General features: G+C 44.1%; 1 protein-coding gene across 5 annotated transcripts in view; it reads left to right on the top strand.

Moving 5' to 3' along the window:
- Positions 1-67: 67 nt before the first annotated feature.
- The window catches only part of PLEKHA3 (pleckstrin homology domain containing A3), a 28,682-nt gene continuing 10,500 nt past the window's right edge, over positions 68-18,249 (top strand). The window contains exons 1-6 of one of the 5 annotated variants that reach the window (XM_072811096.1): positions 2,973-2,988; positions 3,412-3,517; positions 6,747-6,863; positions 13,307-13,462; positions 16,286-16,422; positions 17,903-18,067. In XM_072811096.1, the coding sequence (XP_072667197.1) occupies positions 6,842-6,863; positions 13,307-13,462; positions 16,286-16,422; positions 17,903-18,067 (480 nt within the window). In that variant the 5' untranslated portion in view covers positions 2,973-2,988; positions 3,412-3,517; positions 6,747-6,841. Of the gene's footprint in view, positions 206-2,833; positions 2,989-3,411; positions 3,871-6,746; positions 6,864-13,306; positions 13,463-16,285; positions 16,423-17,902; positions 18,068-18,249 lie in introns of those variants that run through there. The other 4 variants (XM_072811097.1, XM_072811095.1, XM_072811098.1 and 1 more) reach the window with 4 other exon arrangements.

The raw sequence follows: 18,249 nt of genomic DNA, 5'->3' as shown, positions 1-18,249 counted from the left end.
TCCCCGCGCCTCGGATGGTTGTCACCGGTCTTGAAGGCTCTTGCACCACTCCTCGGAAAATCCACGTATTTTACGGACTGTTTCCTCGGGCTTCGGTGGTCACGATCGCGTTTCCTAAAATGAAACCGGCCGGAGACATACACACACAGCCTGGGACTGGGATGTTGTAGTCAGAGAATACGGCTGTCATTTCTGGGCGTAAAAGGTTTGTCTTCAACCCCCACCCCCCCCTATAGGGAACGAGCCGGCCATCGGGGGAGGCTCTCTGCTGCTGGGGGGGAGTGTCCTTGAAAGCACCTCCTCGGGGTGGAGTCACGCATTACGAGGTTCCAGGCTAAGCCACACACTATCTTTTTTTTTTTTTTTTTTTTTTTTTATGATAGTCAGAGAGAGAGAGAGAGAGAGGGGGGGGCAGAGACACAGGCAGAGGGAGAAGCAGGCTCCATGGACCGGGAGCCCGACGTGGGATTCGATCCCGGGTCTCCAGGATCGCGCCCTGGGCCAAAGGCAGGCGCCAAACCGCTGCGCCACCCAGGGATCCCAGCCACACACTATCTGACGCCACCTGGTCGCCAGTAAACAGCAGGTGCTGCAGCTCCTCGCCCCGTCAAAGGCGTTTCCCACCAGCCAGCTCCAGCGATGTGGGACCTGCAGCTGGTTTGCATTTCTTTCCCCTCCTCTCCACTCGGGGCCGCCCTTCATTTGAGGGCTCGTGGGAGATTGGGGGAAAACTTGACGGTGTCCTTTCTCTTACCAGCTCTGCGAGCCTGGTGACCATCCACTGTACACGGATGAGAAAATGAAGTAATTGGAGTCTTCGGCCCTTTTGTTCCAATCTCACAGCTAATATGCAGCCGGGGTTTGGCCGAGTTTGAACACAAAGCCAGTCTTAACCCCGCGCAACATTTTATTTAGTATGAAAAACTTCCAAATATACAGAAAAATTGAATTTTATTACCCCCATCACCGCGGCCTTCTAGCCACCCCACGGATTGTCTGTCTCAGCAACTGTAACTATATTCATGACACAGCCATCCATCCTCTATCGGTCTCCCTGCCCTTTCACCGAGTCACCTGGTTTCCAACTGAACACCCCAACACTTTCTACAGACCAAATCAGAAAAGCTTCAGCGCAGGCCTAGATCAGGCTCTGGAAAGAGAGGTGCCGTTCTAGCTGGCTCGGGGATGCGAGGCAAAACCGCAGCACTGAGCCGGCTTGGCTCAACGCTTGCAGCATTTCATAAGTCTGAATTATTGTCATTATTTTTTTAAAAGATTTTATTTATTTATTTATGAGAGAGAGAGAGAGAGAGAGAGAGAGAGGCAGAGACACAGGCAGAGGGAGAAGCAGGCTCCCTGCAGGAAGCCGGGTGCGGGACTCGATCCCAGGACCCCGGGGTCACGCCCCCAGCCCAAGGAGATGCTCAACCGCTGAGCCCCCCAGGCGCCCCCTGAATTATTGTCATTATGTAAGATGATCATTTCTTAAAATGAAAGCTAGGAGAAAGCCATGTCTAGAATGAAATAAATCCCAAAGTCTGGTTCCCTGTTTCATATTCTTTTTGTTTTTTATTTTAAAATGTCCCCCCTGTTTTATATTCTAAATGAAGCAGAGGCCATCTGAGGTTAGTTGTCGGCGTGGGGACCGTCCCCTGGGGCGGCGCCTTCCCGGGGGACCCTCAGCGCACACTGCCCTCCCAGGAGATCATTTCCTGGGCCCCCCGAGTGTGAGGAGGCAAGGAGCGAACCACAAATGCGTGGTCTTTGACGTTCCTGGAACGACCACCCGCCACCGCCGGCGGGGGGGAGGGGGAAGCCCGAGAGGCCCGCGCCTCCTGCGGGACGTGCGCGCGGGCGGCGGGTGCTCGGGGTTCCCCGGGGCTGAGCGCGCCGCGGGCTGCAGGCCTCCGCCCGCCGGCTCGGGCCTCTCCCGGGGGTGGGGGTGCGGGTGGGGGTAGGGGGGTGGACGGGGGCTGGGAGACCCGGGGCTGGGGGGGGCGGCGGAGGAGGAGTCCTTGGCCCCGCGGGAGGCCTGGGCTGCACCCCGTCTCCCGGCCCCCTCCCCACGGGGTGCAGGCCTCCGCCCGCCGGCTCCGGGCCTCTCCCGGGCAGGGGCGGGGGACGAGGGCGGGGAGACCCAGGGCGGGGGTGGGGGGGAGGAGGGGGAGGAGGAGGAGGCCCGGGCTGCACCCCCCGCCCCCCGGCCCCCTCCCCGCGGGGTGCAGGCCGCCGCCCGCCGGCTCCGGGCCTCTGGGGGGGTAAGAGGGGAAGACCTGGGGCGGGAGTGGGGGGGCGGCGGCGGAGGAGGCCCGGGCTGCACCCCCCGACCCCCTCCCCGCGGGCTGCAGGCCTCTGCCCGGCAGCTCCGAGCCTCTCCCGGGCACGGGGGGGGACGAGGGCGGGGAGACCCGGGGCGGGGTGGGGGGGGGGAGGAGGAGGAGGAGGAGGAGGCCCGGGCTGCACCCGCCCCCCCCCCGCCCCCTGGCGCCCGGCCCCCTCCCCGCGGGGCTGCAGGCCGCGCCCGCTCCTCCGGCCCCGCCGCCGGGGAGGGGTTTCCCGGGACGAGCCGGCCCCTTTCATCCAGGAAGTGAAAGCGACGTCGGGGTCAATGAAAGCAAGCGGGGAGCCCGGGGCGGGGGGGGAGGGCGCAGCCGGGGCGCGGGAGGGCGCAGCCGCGGGCTGGCAGCGCGAGCCGGAGCCGGGGGCGCTGGTGCCTGAGCCTGTGCCGGTGCCGCCGCCGCCGCCGCCCGGGGATGCGAGAGCCCGCGCGGGGCGGCCCCCGAGCTGCACGCGGCGGCCGCCGCCCCGGCCTCTAGGGGCCGCCACGTCCCGGCGGCGCGGGCTGAGCGCCGGGGGAGTCGGGCCGGGAGCGGCTGCCCACGCTCCGCGCCCACCCAGCAGCGCGGCGGGCGCCCGGCCGGAGGATGCGCGGCGCGGGGCCCTGAAGCATGGAGGGGGTTCTGTACAAGTGGACCAACTACCTGACAGGTCGGAGCGCGGGGCCCCGGGGGGCGGCGGGACAGGCCCGGGCCTGGGCGGCGGGGGCGGGGGCGGGGGGTGCACCTGGCCCGCGGCGACCCTCGCCGAGCCCCGCGCCCGGTGCTGCGGGCTGACCCGGCGCCCGGCCCCCGCCCTAGGAGCGGGCTCTGCGGGGCTGGCCTCCAGGCCGCGCGCCCTCCCGGGCCCTCGGGTCCCCGCGTCACCCTCCCGGTTTCCTCCCGTAGCTTCCGGGACAGTTTCCAGCCCCGCCGCCCGGGTGGTCGCCGCCTCCGCCCACCGCACCCTTCCCTCGGCGCCCGTGGCCCACGGAGTCGTCCGCCCTGGGGCCGGGGTGGCTCCTCTCAGATCCAGATTCAGTGTTAAGAAATCTCTCCTCTGTTTCTTTTTCTTTCTTTTTATTTTTTTTTTTAGCACGGTCATTTAAAAAGTTCCCTGTGGGGAGTTGTTAAACTGTTCCCAGATCACGTTCTCTTTTAGGAGTTGGTTGTCGGATACACCTTTAGGTTTTGGAATCCAGGTAAGTGTGTGAGAAATGGTTGGAGGCCAAGTGCAAATACGCACAAGTGGACCAAGTCAGGTCCGTGTCACCCGGGAAGTGGGTCGGAAGGAAAAATCTCTGGACTTTGGAGTTTTGCAGAAATGAGAGACCAGCAGGGCCGTGACACCAACAGCCTTGCTCATTAAAAGAGCCTTAATTCCGAGTCTTAGGCTCATCTCTGCCGATGAGCCATCAACCGACACTGAAGACCAGACACTTACCGTCTAAAGATCTCAGTCTGTGAAGCACAGGATGAGCAGTTCGTTTATCTTGAAGGTCCAGGATTCTGTGATCTCGCCACATTACGGGAAAGGAAATGGGTTTAAAATAAGGTTACGTAGCAAACAGATTTCTTGTTCCAGTATAACAGGCGTCTTGACTTGATACCCACTTTCTTACTCTGCCTGGAGTGTTGAACCCCTTTGTAACTGCATAGTGCACTCAACTTGTGCAAAATCTGCACATAAATACCCTGACCTTGTGCAAAATCTGCACATAAATACTTTAAAGCATAAGCTTGAGCTACAGTTGCCCTTCCTTCCTCCCTTCCTTCCTTCCTTCCTTCCTTCCTTCCTTCCTTCCTTCCTTCCTTCCTTCCTTCCTTCCATCACTCTCTCTTTCCAATTAATTGGAATGCTAAAGCCTGATTTGTAGCAGCAAATGCTTTGGCATTTATGATACCTGCATGTTTTGTTTTGCTCAACCATAAAACGTAAAACACTTTGTTTCTAGAAATAACACGTTTTAGTGGGAAATGTTTAGAAAACGAGGTATTTTTTCCTTAAGCATTTTCCTTTGGGCAGTTGTGAGAACAGTTATGCTGTTTAGTTGAGATACAGTATTAAGTTTAAAGATAGTGGTTTCCATGCTTTGAAATGCAAATGATTGTCTCACTGTAAATATTCATAAGCATAGTGTCTACAGTGTCTTGGGAGGAGCCGCTTATGCCTAGCCTAGAGCAATGGGTGATTACTGAGATGAGTCATAATTTATTCCTGGAGCCAAATGTCTTGGTGGCCATCTTTCTCATCTGGGGCACTGAACACCAGCTGGTTGAGCTTTTAACCACATGTGCTTAAGCTTTTAGTCTTTGCAGAGCATTTAAGCAAACTGCTAGTATGCATTGTAGAAGCTTGCTGAAATGAAATCTTTGGTTTGAAAGAATTCCACTTTAAAAATATAAATTTGACTCAGTGGCATGCCGATTATTAATTTTAGTTCATCTTAGGTCAGAAGAATGAGCAGCTCTTCATAATGAATGATCCTGAAGGAACCTTTCAGTTTCATGACACTGTTCTTTGAGAATCCTTTGTAGAGAATAAGGATTTCAGTAACATTGAAGATAAAAAGACAGTGTTCTTTTTTTTTTTTTAAAGAATGCCTATGAATCTTTCTCATATAGCCCTCTATTATCTACCTGTATGAATCATTTAGATTGTTTTAATTAAATATGTCTTTGAAAAGGTGTGCAGAGATAACAGTCTTAATTATTTTAATATGTTTCACCATGGTCACCTTTCAAGTTGCTACAAATTCTAAATGAGTCATTTTGCTCGTTATTTGTTTTAAAGCAATGTTGAATCACAATAATGAAGGTTTACAAAATCATAATTTGTCTTATAGGCACACTACATCTGGGGTGGAGTGTACTTTTACCACTCTGCTTATAATTTGTTTGCCGGTGGTGAATTAGTGTTTGGAAAGATAATGTTTTCATCGTTTCTCTGTGTGCTCCATATTACGATACACTTTCATGGAATATACAGCATATCTTTACTCTCATGAATAACATGCATTATCTCATTTTTCTGGTATTTAATCACTCATTTAATTGAGATATATACATTTTTTTTTTTAGCGCCTGTTATGTACCAGGCACCATTCTAGGTGCTGGGAATGCAACGACAGACCAGATAAAGCTCCTGTACCGAAAGAACTTGCCTTTTAATTTGATAGGCCTCATTAAGGGTTATAGTGTTTCATAGTAAGATTTTTCCAAGTGTTTGAAACGTATTTTAATTATTTTAGATGCCCATCTTTCTGAACTATATTATGACCTTCCCTCTTGTGAAATTTAACCTCTTTATGATGACTCGATGCTGTCATTTCAAGTGTTACAGGAAAAGCCAGTTGGGGAGATAAGTCCTGGGTCTGTATTAGGATGTAAGAATGAATCTCCCATCTGCCACTGTCTTGCTACTATTTGGCCCTGGAGAAACTGAATTAAGCATATCGCAGGCCATGTCTAATGTGAGCAGGCCAAATTGTGATTTAATAGTTACAGAAAGAACAAGGACAGTCACCCTGTGGGAAGAGTCCACTGTGTTATTAATCAATGAAGTGTTGTAAGTTAGTAGCATGCGTGTTAAGATTTTAGGTAACATTTGAGTTTGGCTTGCAAGAGTGGCAGTTGAACTCTGGGGAAAGCCATCAACCTCATCCTCAGGTTTGCTTTAGAGCCAAGTCTATGACAGTTGTGTAATCTAGTCCCTGAATAAACACAACTGAAATGAATGATCGCAGTTTCTAGCATTTGTGCCTGAGCTGTGGAGCAGCAGGGCAAGGAGAGAGGGATTGTGGGGAGTCCATGTTCTCACACAGAGTATGCATCTTCCGTGGAAGAGGCTGGAATTCATTCAGCACTTGCTTGTGCACGGCAGTTTGCTTAGGCAACGTGGAAGAGAGGGGTCACATTGCAGAATTAAAGGTCTGGGTCGCTGGCACCTGAGAGGTCATCTTGTTCAATCTGCTCATTACGGAGACTGAGAATTTTTGCTATTTGTTGAAATAAAAAGATTTGTTTCAGCTTATCTAACTAAAGAGTGAGACTAGAGCTGGGGCTAGAATCTGCGTTTCTGTTGCCTTTTCCATTACATTGAAACACAACTCTGTTCCCTTCAGGAAAAGGGGCTTAGTCATGTTTTACCCTGTGTAGGGTTATTACTGAGGATGGGTCTCATGGGTTGTTAATGAGAAGGTTGTGAGCCAGAATAAAGGTATTACTCCCTATATTTTTGCTGATCTATAGATTTCTGTAGAAGTGGGATTAAGGCAAGAACATTTTGGGTGAGCGTTGGCCATTAAAATTTCATTGTCAGAATGTTACTTTTAGAGCCAAGAAAACATGGGTGGCAAATTTTGAAACCATAGTTTTGTATGTGATTAAAGTCATTTCTTAGTAATCTTTTGTTATTTATAATCTTTGTAGGTTGGCAGCCTCGTTGGTTTGTTTTAGATAATGGAATCCTTTCCTACTATGATTCACAAGATGATGTTTGCAAAGGGAGCAAAGGAAGTATAAAGATGGCAGTTTGTGAAATTAAAGGTAAGCGAATACGTGGAATTAGAGAAATTTGAAGTTAGGTAAGTAAAATGTTCTTCATTGTAATCCAAAAAGAGGGAAAAAAGGATTTCTAGTCCAGTAGGGATCTTCTAATACCATTTATTTCCTTAGTAATTAAGAGTGGCACTTAGCATTGTTAAGCACAGTTTTTTTTTTTTGCATTTCTCCTTTTATACATGTACTTTGAGTTGAAATTGAAAATCTTGGTGTTAGTCTTCCAATTTGGACCTGAAAAACAGTTTCTTGTGGATGCTTCTTCATTGTCCATACTGAGTTCTCAAGTGTAGTCTTACATTCTCATTATAAAGGTGCTGTGAAGATTAGAAAGCTGAACTCTAAAGATGATGAGGCAGGGCGCCTGGCTGGCTCAGTCGGGAGAGCATGCAACTCTTGATCCTGGGGTCAAGAGTTCAGGCCCCATGTTAGGCATAGAGCTTATTTAAAAAAAGAAAAAAGAAAGTGGAAGATAATGAGGCAAGCTCTGTAGGGTTTTGATAAAACATGAAGTCAGAGTCATAAACTCTGGTTCTTTGCTGAATTGGAGATAAGCTTTTCTGGGTGATGTCGATATTTTCCTTTTCTTGCAAAGGAGAAGAGATAAAGCAGTAGGTCATGCTATAATTTTCGTGATGGAAGTTTTCATGGACCATTGATTCTTTTGTATGTGTGGTTGGGTTGTGTGGAGTGGAGGTAGGTAGGAGAGATCAGATAAGATGGTAATGGAAAGTATTGAATTCTTCAGGGCATTGAAGGAAAAAGCACTAGAGGAGTGACTATCAAACACCAACAGGCCTTTTTTTGTTTTTCCTCTGTAGCTTGACTACTTGTCCTTCCTGAAGGGTACTTCCTTTGACGTGGTGAGCTCTTGGTCAGAGCTATCAAATACTTCAGATTAACCTTACCGCTCTGTGCATTTTCTTATTTATGTTAAGCCAAAGCAGCAACTAATGCGTTAATGTACATTTTCTAGGGCCGGATTGCTAAATTTCTATGGTTTTGTGATAGTTCTTAGTATGATTTAGCCATGGAGACAAAATAGAATTTTCTTGCTTGCTACACATCTGGCTCTTCACATTCATGCAAGACTTGTTAACTAGTGGGGCTCTTTCACCAGCAGTGATTCATAGCTCAGGGTAGATCAGTGTCTCCAGGGTGCTTTCTCCAAGATGCACACGTCTGCCAAGTGATTGTAACACGCTCATGTTAGTTGAGAATTACTTCTTTTCTAATAGAAGGAAGTCATGGCTATCTAAGATCTAGAAACACTTCAGCCTAGTGTATTGTTATTGTGTCTTCCCTGAAATATATGCGGTATAGTTTTGTTGTTTATTTTTATTTTTATTTCCTTATTTATTTTATTTTTTTAAAAGATTTTATTTATTCATGAGAGACACACAGAGAGAGACAGACAGACAGACAGACACAGGCAGAGGGAGAAGAAGCAGGCTCCACGCAGGGAGCCCGATGCAGGACTTGATTCCAGGTCTCCAGGGTCAGGCCCGGGGCCGAAGGTGGTGCTAAAGGGCACCTGGGCTGTCCTTGTTGTTTATTTTTTAACAAATATACCAAAATGTGTGCCAGTAAGTGATGGCTTTCCAGGTACTCATTTTTGATGTGCTTATTTTTAATTGCACCACCATCACCCGTAACACTTTAGAGGTCCTCTTAGAATTGCCTTATGAACCAGTCGATAAATCCCACAGGAAAAGCACAAAGTATGAGTTTTTATTTATTTTTTAATGGTTTTATCTCGTTTTATACCCCAGGTTTGATTCCAAATGATACTTGATTAGAATCAAAAAATCAAACTACAAAGTTCAAAGATTTGCCACTCTTGCGGATATTTAAAAGATTTAGTGGCAGAAGCCTAAGGCAATTCTAAAATGTTTCAAGCTATGGGAGCATTTTTACTTTTGTTGTTTGTTTCAAATAATCATTCTATTCAAGAATAACATACAGGAAAAAAAAAAAGAATAACATACCGAAAGCGGAACATATCTTAATATTCAGCTTGAAAAATGTTTACAAAGCACACACACTTGTGTGACCAGCAATCCGATTAAGAATTAGAATATAATCAGCATCCCAGATGCTGGGATATTATCATGTCTCCTCAGCCACTAATCCCTCTAAAAAGTAACTATTAATCTGACTTGTATCACCATCGATAAATATTGTCTATTTTGAACATTTTATAAATGGTATAAATCAGTATTTTTGGGTGTGTGTTGGCTTCTTTCAGCAACATTGTGATGTTCACCCATGTTTTCTGTGTAATAGAAATTCAGTCATTGTTACTGATTTGTAGTATTTCTGCTATGAATATCCTACAATTTAGCTGTCCATTCTAGTATTGATGTATATATATTTTTTTCCATGTGGGATTATGAGTAAAGCTGCCACTAAGATTTTTTTTCTTTTAAGATTTTATTTATTCATTCATGATAGACACACAGAGAGAGAGAGCGAGAGAGAGAGAGAGGCAGAGACACAGGCAGAGGGAGAAGCAGGCTCCACGCAGGGAGCCCGACGTGGGACTTGATCCTGGGACTCCAGGATCACACCCCCGGCTGAAGGCAGCACTAAACCGCTGGGCCACTGGGGCTGCCCTGCCACTAAAATTCTTATGTATTTCTTTTGTTGAACACGTGTATGCTGTTTCTCTTCAGTATATGTCTGGCAGTGAAGTGGGATTGCTGAGGCATTGGGTATTCCTACGTTAGGTTTAGCAGAATTAAGGAGAAAATGATTCTTGACGCCTGTTAGTAAGGCTGACTTTATTCAAGTCTCTCACGATAGGTATAGGGACTACTGCAGTGGGGTTTTGTAGTTGGGGAGAGAGATTGGGTTCAACTCCAAATACGATAAGGAAAAGTGGGAATTTGTAACTAAGGAGCCAAGTGGAGGGATCAGTGGATGGAAAATTGCTAAAAGGACACATCAGGGATTGGGGGGCATTCTGGTGTAACTGACCCCCAGGATTCTTGCTGACAGCAGGCAGGGTGATCACACATTACCCGGGGGATGTTGGTGGTAGAGGAATTTGTTCAGACATGAGGCTAATCAGATACTGACGGTAGAGGATTCTGGCTAGATAGACTTAGGAGAATTCTTGCTAACATTGGGCTTTACAGGGATAGAGATGGAAGTCCAAGGTCGGGCCTAGTCAAGCAGAGGGCTCCAAGGAACCTGACTGAGGTTCGATCAGGAAGAGAATCTTCGTCACAGATGATGTCAAATTGTTTACTAAAGTGGTTGTTCCAATTTATTCTTGAACTAGCAGAGTATGAAAGTTCCAGTTGCTTTGCGTCCTTGCCAAAATTTGCATTATCAATTTGAAGATTTTGAATATTTCTAGTGTGTATAGTAGTATCTATCTCATGGTGGTCTTAACTTGTATGTCTTCAATAACTACTGATCGTTTTTTTTTTTTTTCTGGATATTAATTAGCCATATGAACATTCTTCTCTTTTGGAGTCCCTAGTCAGGTCTTTGACTTAATTTCTAAATTGGGCTTTCATGTTGATTTGTAGGAGTTCTTTATATAGTCCAAATGACTCTCTGTGTTGTATCTTCTTCCAATTTAGTATTTTCTTTCTATTAAAGGTATCTTTTGATAAACAGAAGTTCTTAATTTTAATAAAGTCCAGTTTTTCAGTTTTTTAAATTAGAACTTTTTATGTCCTTCTTAGGAAATCTTTTTTCTTCTTGAAGGCTTATTGTTTTACCTTGTATACTTAAGTCCTTGATACTTAAGACTTTTTTTTTTTAATAGAGACTTAGAGAGAGAGAGAGAGAGAAACAGGCAGAGGGAGAGGCAGGCTCCATGCAGGGAGTCGGACGTGGGACTCGATCCCGGGTCTCCAGGATCACGCCCTGGGTGGAAGGCGGCACTAAACTGCTGAGCCACCGGAGCTGCCCTGTGATTGACTTAAAATTTACTTTTATATACAGTATCAGCACGGGTTAAGATTAATATATTTTTTAAGATTTTTATTTATTTATTCATGAGAGACAGAAAGAGAGAGAGAAAGAGGCAGAGACACAGGCAGAGGGAGAAGCAGGCTCCATGCAGGGAGCCCAATGCGGGACTTGATCCTGGGGCCTCCAGGATCATGCCCTGGGCCGAAGGCAGATGCTAAACTGCTGAGCTACCCAGGGGTCCCCAAGATTTTTTTTTTTTAGAGGGATATTCAGTTGACTGAGCATCAATTATGGACAACAGCAGCCTTTCACCTAATGCACTGTAGGAACATCTTTGTCACAGAGTGAGCGACTGTGCATTAGGCCATTTTCTGGACTGTTTTTTGTTCCAAGGGCCTACTTTTCCATCCTTTTGCCGATATCACAGTCTTAATTTGTTTAGTTCTATACTTCTTAGTATCTGATAGTCTAAGTCTTCTAACTTTGTTCTTTTTCAGATTGTCTTGGCTATTATTGATCGACTCTTTGCATTTCCTTAACACATATTAGAATCTACTTGTAAATTTCCATAAATGTCTGCTGGACTTCTGACTGGAATTGTATTGAATCTATACATTAATTTGGGAAGAATTATGTTCTTGACAATATTAAGTCTTATAATCTATTAACATGGTATATTCCTGTATTTAATGGGGTTTTAAATTTCAGTATTTTACAGTTTTGCATATAGAGGTCTTGTCCATTTTATGCTAAGAACTTGATGTTTTGGGAGCCTTGTTCTCAAGTTTATTGTCTTCTCAGATGACAACTGTGAATGGGATATCCTTAGATTAGTACACCAATTTTGGTATATTTAAAAAGGAGTCATCTTCAAGTGCCTGGATGGCTAAGTTGGTGGAGCGTGTGACTCTTGATCTCAGGGTTGTGAGTTCAAGCCCCACGCTGGGCATAGAGCCTACTTAAAAAAAAAAAGAGGAGTTATCTTATTTTCATTTGTAGCAATAATCATTAGAAATCAGAGCTTTGTTTTCTTTTGAGGTAACTATTGGTGCTTTCACTGGTATTAACAAGTAGCCAAACGAGGGTTACTCTTGGAGCCTGGGGATTTCAGTAGTTCTGTCCTAGCTTGGAAATCTTTTGCACCCATCACTGATTGTTGCATATTTATAGATTTCATTATCTACATCCAAGGTTGGCCTTTATAAGTAGAATAATAAGCTAGCAAAGCTTTTGTGGCACTATTTGCCATAGGACATCTGGTCAATATTTTCAGTAATTAATCATATAAATTAGGACTTGTACCAGACTTTCAGGGCCCCTGAAGATTTGGCTCAACTCAGCTTGTCCATTGATGAATATCATTACCATGTTGTCTTCTTGGTACATGTTATGTTTATTTCCTCATCTAGGCCTTTTTTAATGCAGTTTTTCTCTTACCTAAATCGTACTATTGTCAAATCCTTCTTCCTGAAGCCTTAGTTCCTACCTCTTCTTACTTTCATTTTACTTACACATGATGTCTCTGTACTAAAGAGTTTATCATTTAGTTATTTTGATTACTTTTGGTGTGTTAGTTTGTTTCCCTGGCTAAATTGTCAGGTCTGTTAGAGCAAAGACTCCTTTCTTTCTTCTCTCCTCTCTTCTCCTTCTACCAGGCACTCCTCTGAGCTGAGTAAATGCTTGTTGATTAAGGACAATGTAACACAAATTTAGTGTTACAACAAAGATTGAGGATGGCTCAGTATAATTCTTGATTAGTTCTCTTTTGTCAGAGTATTGGGGCAGGGGGTAGTCTAGGAGAGGAGGAGGAGGAGAACGCTCCAAAATACTCTCTTATGATGTGCCCCTTAGTTGAGGACTACTGTGCTAATGGTGGCCATAGGTACCATTTATTGTGCTGCTTCTGAATGTCAGGCACTGTCCTAGGCTTGGGGGATACTGAAATGCAGACTTTGCTTTCAAAGAAATCAGTAAGAAATTTGTGATAAGGGGCATCTGGGTGGCTCAGTTGGTTAAGCGTCTGGCTTTGGCTCAGGTCATGATCTCAGGGTCCTGGGATTGAGCCCCATGTCAGGCTCCCTGCTCAGTGGGGAGTCTGCTTCTCCCTCTCCCTCTATCCCTCCCCTCTGCTTGTACTCTCTCTCAAATAAATAAGTAAATTATATATATATATGTGTGTGTGTGTATATATGAAGTGTGATAAGTGTGACGATATCTGTGTATTTAAAGTAGTACAGACAGCCCCAAGAGTGGGAGCGTTTGGTTTTCATTGCTGTTTTCTTTTTCTCTTGCCACCACCGCTTTGGCACCACTGTTATATGTAAGAATGTGGTTTTGAAGGTGCCACTCAATAGCGCCTTAGGGAGAGGCAATGCCTGCATCCTAAAGCTCAACTTCTTGTTTTAGGTGTCTGAAACCTCTAATACTGTAAGAGTGATTGTTTGATTTGCCCCAAATTACTTAAGTTTGTGACTGTATTTCTCCTGTGTTCATCATCATAGTCCATTCAGCAGACAACACCAGAATGGAATTAATCATTCCTGGAGAGCAGCATTTCTACATGAAGGCAGTGAACGCGGCTGAAAGACAGAGGTGGCTGGTTGCTCTGGGGAGCTCCAAGGCCTGTTTGACTGATACTAGGACTAAAAAAGAAAAAGGTAAATGGAATTTTTTCTTTGTGACAAGAATATATATATATTTTAGAATATTTTCTTAGACACATTGTAAATTGTCCTGTCCACTACTTTTAACAATCTATCCTAAAGAGATAATTAGAAATGTGGAAGATAATATACATGCATAGATATTCATCATAGTAAACAAATTTGTAAACATTGCAAAGGTTTCAATTTAGGGGAATGGTTCAATAAACTATAGGTTGAATATAAGCTGATATGTAGCCAGTTAAATGTTTACAAGGAATTTTAATAATGTGAAAAAATGCCCGACATTAAATGATAATTGCAAAAAAGCAGGATTCAAAATTACCTATCCATTCATTTGGCCAGCTCAGGAAAGATACATAAAATTGGTCAAGTTGTTACCTTTGGAAGGGTAATTTGTGGGAAGGAGACTTACTTTTCACTATATATACCCTTTGGTACCTTTGACTTTATCATGTTCATATATATTTGCCAATTCAAATGGATTGAATACAAATCAAAAGCAAAGCAAATAATTTATGGTATTGGTTCAGTCATATGCAGATATAATGTGAAAATATTACAGTATTTATAGGGGTGCCTAAATGGCTCCATTGGTTAAGCGTCTGCCTTCTGCTCAGGTCATGATTCCAGGGTCCTGGGATGAGCCTTGCATTGAGCTCCCTGTTCAGCAGTCTCCTTCTCCCTTTCTCTCTGCCCCTGCTCCCACTCATGTGCTCTCTCCACCCCACCTCTCTTTCTCAGGTAAATAAATGAAATCTTAAAAAAAAAAATTATATTTTGGTAGTGAGTTTACAGTTATTTGATTTTTCTTTTTTATATTTTTTTGATTTTCCAAAAATTTTCATTGAGAATATATTACTTTTATAAATAAAAGCTAGTAGAAGTTAGATTACTGAAAACAACTAAATTATGGATATTGAAAAATGAAGGCCCCGAACTAAATTTAGAATCATTTAAAAATATATGAAAGAACATCATGGGTAGTGTGTGGCTAAGGGTAGGATAAAAAGGAATGGAAATTCACAATAGTCAAAAGGTGGAAATAACCCAAATGTCCATAGACAAAGAGATAAACAAAATGTAGTATTATATATACAATGGAATATTATTCAGCCTTTGAAAGGAAGGAAATTCAGACACATGCTACCAAATGGGTGGATCTTGAAAGCTAAGTGAAATAAGCTGGTCACAAAAGGACAAATATTACATGATTGCGCTTCCTGGGATACCTAGAATAGTCAGATTTATAGAGACAGAAGGTACAGTAATGGTTGACAGGGGCCAGGGGGAAGGGGAGATGGGGCTTTATTGTTGAATGGGTGTCAAGTTTTACTTTGGAAAGATGAAAAGGTTCTGGAGGTGGATGATGGTAATGGTTGTAGGACATTGTGAATGTACTTAATGTCCCTCAACTATCTACTTAAAAATGGTTAAAACAGTAGATTTTATTATGTGTATTGTACTACAATTGAAAAAAAAGAAGGAATGGACTTAAATTTGAGTAGAAGTTAATTTAGGTTAGGTCAAGTAGGCAGATAAAGCTTGTTTGGTCCACTGTGGCTAGAGCGACCTAGTGGCTGGTATCATGAAGCAGTGCCACTGATCCATGGTATATGGAGAAATGCCAGGATCTACTATGTGTATTTTCCCCTGCTTCCTCTGCTGTTTTTACTGCTAGTTTAGAAGGTACTGGTCAGCGAATGGCTGAGATTAGGGCTGGATTTTTTAAAAAATTATTTATTTATTCATGAGAGACACAGAGAGAGAGAGAGGCAGAGACACAGGCAGAGGGAGAAGCAGGCTCCATGCAGGGAGCCCAGTGTGGGACTCGATCCCGGGACTCCAGGATCACGCCCTGGGCTGAAGGGGGCGCTAAACCGCTGAGCCACCCGGGCTGCCCAAGGGCTGGATGTTTAGTGTGCCTGGACATATTAAGGAAAAGAAGGTAAACTCTTAACAAACCAATTCTGAAAATAATAAAATGTGAAAACAAAGTTATGAGAGGAACAGAAGAAAATAGATGTTTATATACAGTGGTTTTATCTACGTAAAAATTGGAAAACTTCTACATGTCAAAATGCACAATAAAGCAAACCGAAAGAGAGCAGATAGATCTGGAAAAGCACTAGCAGTATATAGGACAGGGGAAGGATTGCTCTCTTCAATGTGTAAGAACTTTTCTAAATTATTAATTTGCATATTATTAAAATCGAACATCAGAACTGGAAAAATATGTAAAGGACAGAGAGAAGACAATTTACAATAAAAGAAATATAAGCACTTTTAAAATGAAAGATGAGTGATGGAATGGGAATATCCTATATAAAACATCCAGTTTTGGGGGCACCTGTGTGGCTCAGTTGGTTAAGTGACTGACTCCCAATTTCAGCTCAGGTAATGATCTCAGGGTTGTGAGATGGAGCCCCGTCATGTCAGACTCCATGCTCAGCGTAGAGTCTACTTGGGATTCTCTCTCCCTCTGTCTCTCCCCCCACTTGTGTGTTCACTTGCTCTCTCTCTCTCTCTCAAAATAAATAAAATCTTAAAAAAAAAATCCAGTAGTCATCACCCTGCCTCTGGAAATTAATCTACCTAAACCTCATGCCAGACATATGACTCCTATTTTTTTTCCTCAATTATTTGAAGAGAAGGTATTTCTTCAAGGCCCTTATGACCTACTTCCAAGGGCTCCCACCTCTTAAGCTTTAGGTATTTTTATCCATTGCCTTAGTTTTTAAATGATTCTGTTTTGTTTTATTGCTCAAAAAATATGAAAGCAATCTCTAACTGAATGTTTATATATGTTCCTTTCAGAAATAAGTGAAACCAGTGAATCTCTGAAAACCAAAATGTCTGAACTTCGCCTCTACTGTGATCTCCTAATGCAGCAAGTTCATACTATCCAAGAATTTGTTCACCATGATGAGAATCATTCATCGCCCAGCGTAGAGGTATACAAAGATGATCCCTTCATGTCCGGTTATGCTTTGTAACACACTGGAGGCTGAGGTTCTTCCCATAGGGTGATAGAGAAGTGGTTTCAAAATGAGCTGTTTTTTAGCTCTTCTGGCCTGTCCCTACTACAGATTCTGGATATCTGTAGGATCTTCTAGATGGTATCTGTGCAACCAGTGTAAAGCTGGAAGCAGCACACTTCTCCAGGGAATCAAGGCTTATTTTTGTAGCCACTCTGATGATTTGGAGGTTGGGGTGGGGAAGAAGCGTTCTAGGCTTGCTTTCTGGGCTAGCTGCAGGAATCCTTGGACAACTGCCCCTCTCCTTCTAAGGTCCCAGTTTCAGTACTGAGAGTTGATAATTTAGCTTTTATCAAATAACTTTTAAAAAAAGTACTCAGGACAGTAATACAGGAATCAAGTGTCAGATTTGTGGGCCTGGCTATGATATAGGCTCACACTTTCGGATAAAGGAGGATCAGTGGGCCCTGCTGTTCTCTGGTTGAGAGGTTGGCATGGTTCCCAGTCCCCTTTTACCTAACTTGGGAGAAATGGGACAAGAAATCTTCCTACCTCTCCTGTGGCCTTCTCCTGGTGGGAGCAATCTTCTGTGAGGTCACCTTTAGTTGCAGGCACATTAAACCCTAAGGCCATTTCCTGTTTCATCACAAGCTCTTCAGAGGTAGGTGTCCTCACATTTGCTCCTGCTGCTCAGTGACAGTATCAAGGACCTGGGCTTGTTCTGTCCTTCCACTCTGCCATTCTTGGTGTATTTGATTTTTCCCTTTATGCCCAAGGTGTTGGGGTGAAGACCAAGGTCACACAGATACAGGAGGCAGTTAGAGGTAACCGAGGTGGAAAGAGATCTTCTCAACTTGCTGTCCTGGGTTTTATCCAGTAACAAAAAGTCTCAGCAACTCCTCGGCAGACTTCACATCTCTTTTGTATGGGTCAAAGGAAACTAAGATACCAATATTTGACCAAGGGTCATGGAATAGCCATGACTGGCTTAGACCAGTCTGTATTCATCCCCCAGGGTCAGGAGACATTACTGTCATTAAAAAAAAAAAAAAAGAGTGGGGTTTGTATCTTACCAAGGAAGGGGTAGATATGAATTGTGCCTGCCTCTAAGTAACTCTCAGGGTGTTCCACTGCTGTGACCACCTTCAGAATTTTGATACTTAGAAAATTACTGTTTGGGTTAGGTCATGTACATTGTTATACATAGTTTTTCAATATGATTCATATTTGGTTTAAATGCAAAAACTTCATTTTTCTTGGAAATGAATTTCATACATTGCTTGATAGACATTTCTTCTTCATGTATTGCTTTAATTTTCTGAGGTAGTTTAAGTAGATTTGCACTAACCTAGTAAGGTGTCTGTTGGAGATAATGTTTAGTCACTTGATTGTAACGTGGTGCGTGGCTGCATATAGCTGTGTGTGGGTCTGTTTAACTCACTGTGTAATTTTTCAGAACATGAATGAAGCCTCTTCTCTGCTTAGTGCCACATGTAATACATTCATCACAACCCTTGAGGAATGTGTGAAGATAGCGAATGCCAAGTTTAAACCTGAGATGTTTCAGCTGTCCCATCCGGATCCCTTGGTTTCTCCTGTGTCACCTTCTCCTGTTCAAATGGTTGGAACTTGTTTTTCTTCCAGTAATGTTGCATGTTTGTTTTTGGTTTTGTTTTTGTTTTTAAGGGAGGAAAGTAGCAATGGGAGGGAAATAATCAACAGATGGAACTTTTTTTTTTTTTTTTAAAGATTTTATTTATTTATTCATGAGAGACATAGAGGCATACAGGTAGAGGGAGAAGC

Source organism: Canis lupus, chromosome 34 (genome assembly GCF_048164855.1).
Source record: "Canis lupus baileyi chromosome 34, mCanLup2.hap1, whole genome shotgun sequence".
Classification (NCBI taxonomy): domain Eukaryota; kingdom Metazoa; phylum Chordata; class Mammalia; order Carnivora; family Canidae; genus Canis; species Canis lupus.
Note: the sequence above shows the minus strand (reverse complement) of the source record. Positions and strands in the feature narration are given on the sequence as shown.